Consider the following 3,687-nt stretch of genomic DNA (forward strand, 5'->3'; position numbering starts at 1 on the left):
AGGGTGTGGGGCAGGGGCAGGCACTGTTCAGTCAGGGTGGGGCACAGGACGGAGCTGCAAGTGGCTCATCTGGGGGGCATGGGAGAAGAGCGGCTCCCACCCTGCATACACCCTGGGAGAGCATGGGCGGCATGTGCCCCGAGATCTGTGCAGGGGGTGAGCTGTCACTGCGGGCTAAGGCCAGAGGTGGCGCCAAGCTGTTCCTGGCGGGGGACTGGGCTGGACCAGGCTGTGCTCAGGGCAGGCAGCAGTGGTGCTGGGAGAGGGGCTACATCCAATTTTGGGGGGTCCCCATAGCCCCTCTCGCAGCACCGCCACCACCTGCCCCAAGCACAGCTTGGTTCAGCCCTCCCACCAGGAACAGCTCAGCGTAGCCCCCAGCCCTCAGCAACAGCCTGCCCTACCATACCCGGCGTGCAAATCCAGGGGCACACACCCTCCATGCCCTCCCAGAGTGTGTGCAAAAAAAATCTTTAAAGCCTCTTCTGAGCATATGCAAACTCAGAGGCTTATAATTTGACCCAGCTGAGGAAAAATTTTGCAACCCACAGCAAAAGACAGGTGACACCTTAATAACCCCTCCCCCTTCCCCTAGCCAAATTTCACCTTTCTTTTCCAAAGTATGAAAGTGCCTCTCTCACCAAGTGCTAACACTTAAAGACAAAATTATTTTAAATATATTTTAACATAGGTGAGAAATACATATCTTTCCTCATTTCCAGAAATGGGTGAACTGTTTTCAGATTAAACTTTCAAAAGAAAACTAACCTAATTGTTAACATTTTTAAAGGCACCTAGAAAAACAAAAATAAATTGTGTAGTTTGTTGACCAAACTTCAAAAAGGGGAAGTTAATGACAGGGAATTGTTAACAAACTATCAAGCTCCTCTTGATACCTTTTTTCCCCCAAGCAAAATTCTACACTTGGATGAGATGTGGTGGAGAATTTCAGATGGATTGGTTTCTTTATGGGAAATTTCAGTTGAAATTGAGTTTGCTATAACCCTTACATAGGTGCCTGGGCGTGTCTACACATGCCCCTATAGCACTGTTGTTACTGTGCCATCATTTAGTACTTCGTTTTGGAAGTAACAACCATTACTGCACTGTGCTGGTGGCACATGGTTATTTTTAGCCCCTACGTCTCTGTATCTGTGGCATCACAGTTTGCACCTGCCATAGTGTGTTGCTATGGCGACATAGTGTCATGTGTAGATGTGCCTCCTCGGCTGTACAGTGGCTTAAAAATGAGTAATATTTTAGTGCTATGTTCTTCTCTCGGTGGCTTGTATTAGCCACAGGGAATGGAGGAGAGGCTCTAAAACCATTTGAATGGAATATGTACGCAACAAATGTCATCCAAGTGTCTTATGTTTAGCTTTCCAGCAGCCTAACATATCAGACATGGAAGTCCAGTATCCTCTTAGTACTGCAGTGGATTTTCATGTGACTGCATTTCAAGGATACCCACAGTTTAGTGACCCTGAACACCAGATAGTAAAGTATTTCTCTTTTAATGCCTTCATTATTTGCTATATGTGCTATGTGATTGTGCAGATCATTATAATGAAATGTCCTGAGCAAAGTGCAGAGTTTGGGGAAGATCAGTTAAGTGTTTGGAAGTGGCAGAACGACTCTTATTGGTGATACCCAGTATACTTTCAGAACTGAATATCAGAACATCATGCTAAAAAACTGATTTTGGCAGAGTGCTTGGTTTACTGATCTCTAAACAGTCAGTTAACTAAAAATAAGTTTAAAGATTGCTGTTGTATGTTAAGACCTAAATTCCCTATACTAATTCCCATAACTGACTTTTTCATAGCTATTTTTCTCTTCAAACATGTATGGAAGTTTATAGGAATTCTGCTCACATAGGGAAAACAAAAATAGCTTAAACCCTCTCTGGATTGGAGAGTAAGATTTAGAATGGCATTTTTCAATAATCTTTCTCATGACTAAAGCTTACCATTTTTAGCACATTTTCATTTTGACATCCAGAAATAGCTAGGAACCTTTAAAACAGAACATAATCAGTAAGGCTGAGCAAAGCACAATTCCATTTCACAGTAAATACTTTTGTAACATGTTCTGATATAAAATAAAAAAAAGTGAGACCTTTTGAAAATTTTTGCAACAAAAGCGTGGGAGAGACTCTCAGCTTATATAATAGGCAATAGTGTGGATGCATCCTACAGGGACATGGGAGAACTGGTTATGGCCCCTGGACCACAACAGACTGACAGGGGCTTGAATTAGGAGCTTCTGCCTCTCAGGAGAGTGTCCTAATGTTAGAGAAGGATGTGGAGTTGGCTTCTTACTCTAAGAATGTGCATCAGACATGTGTCTGAATCTGAGAAACATTTTCCACTAAAAAATTTGGTTTCAATGGAAAAAGGATTTAGCAAATATTTTGACCAACTCTAATGTTTATGGCTCTTTTAGGTATCATATTTTAAGGTGTTTAGGTCGGCACATTGTATAAGTTGACCCCATATTTCTGTTAGGATTTTTGTACGTCCAGTGTATATGTCGACCCTGCCTCTGTGCGAAGCGCTGGAAGCCCAGGCGACCTCATAGGAGAGGTGGTGTGCTGGTAGGCTCCCAAGAAGTTGGATCAACCCTGGGAGCTCAGGCAGCACACAACCCGCTAGCAGCCCACCCGGCTCGCCCCGGGAGGCTCTACCACCATGAAGGGAAGGAATGGACCCCACCACAGCTCAGAGGCTGCCTGCCTGGCAGCAGCTCACCCCTCCCCCCAGCCACAGGGTAGGCGAGGAGACTACACTGAAAGCTGGATCAGACCCCTCATTGCTTCTGCCTTCAGCAGGCACCTGTGGCTGGCAGGATGCCTGGCACCATCTGGGAAGGGGCTGGCTTTATGAAAAACTCAACAAAACTTGCCACCATGAAATACAGTAACTCTAATGAAATAGTAGCATTGTTTGTAATGCACTGTTTCTGTTTAAGAACAGCTTGTAGAAAACTAGTGCAGATGTTTCTAGTGCATTAGAAAACTTTCTTAATTAGTCTAGTGATTCTCTTATTCTAGAGAGCGCACAGCATTACCAACCTCAAGCATTCAAAATTCATGATCTAACTTCATAAAAATCATTAGATTGCCTTAAAACTCACAAGATTTTAAAAGCGATAAGTTTTGGATTCTTTTTGCATGTGTTAGGTTTTGAAGCGATTTTTCTGTAACCATGAGGTCTAAAAACTTGCATGTATTCATGAGAGCTGAGATTCTCATGCAGTTGATTAACATTAATTGCATAAGACTTAATTGTTCTTTACTTACTTGTTATCTTTTAGATCACCTCTGGGAATTTAAAAACCTCCTTGTCCAATGTAGTTCTATCTCAGGTACCTTTGAGTTGCACACAACTCCTTGGTCATCCTGTGAGTGCTTATTTGATGATGACAAAAGGGCAATTACGTTTAAAGAGAAGTTTCAAAAAAGTGAAAAGTCTCTCATGAAGATGACAGATCTGTCAACACACATAATGGAAAAACGTTCAGGTAAGATTATTATCTAAAAATAATAAATGGCTATCTATTTAAGGAAACACATTGCTAAGCACTAGAGGTGCCATAATAGTAAATGTGTTTACCCCCCTACCCCCAGAAGTATTTCTGGGGGGGAAAGGGGAGGGACTTTTGGTGGCAAAGGTCAGGGGTTAGGGG

At 43.0% G+C, this 3,687-nt stretch overlaps 1 protein-coding gene across 7 annotated transcripts in view; it reads left to right on the top strand.

The window, feature by feature from the left end:
* FAM35A (family with sequence similarity 35 member A) overlaps positions 1 to 3,687 on the top strand; it is a 115,711-nt gene that overhangs the window by 82,202 nt on the left and 29,822 nt on the right. For all 7 annotated transcript variants that reach the window (XM_019502259.1, XM_019502255.1, XM_019502257.1 and 4 more), the window contains one exon: positions 3,316 to 3,522. In XM_019502259.1, coding sequence (XP_019357804.1) covers positions 3,316 to 3,522 — 207 coding nt within the window. The remainder of the gene's footprint in view (positions 1 to 3,315; positions 3,523 to 3,687) is intronic.

This window comes from Gavialis gangeticus, unplaced genomic scaffold (assembly GCF_001723915.1).
Source record: "Gavialis gangeticus isolate Ggan-Ray unplaced genomic scaffold, GavGan_comp1, whole genome shotgun sequence".
Lineage (NCBI taxonomy): Eukaryota > Metazoa > Chordata > Crocodylia > Gavialidae > Gavialis > Gavialis gangeticus.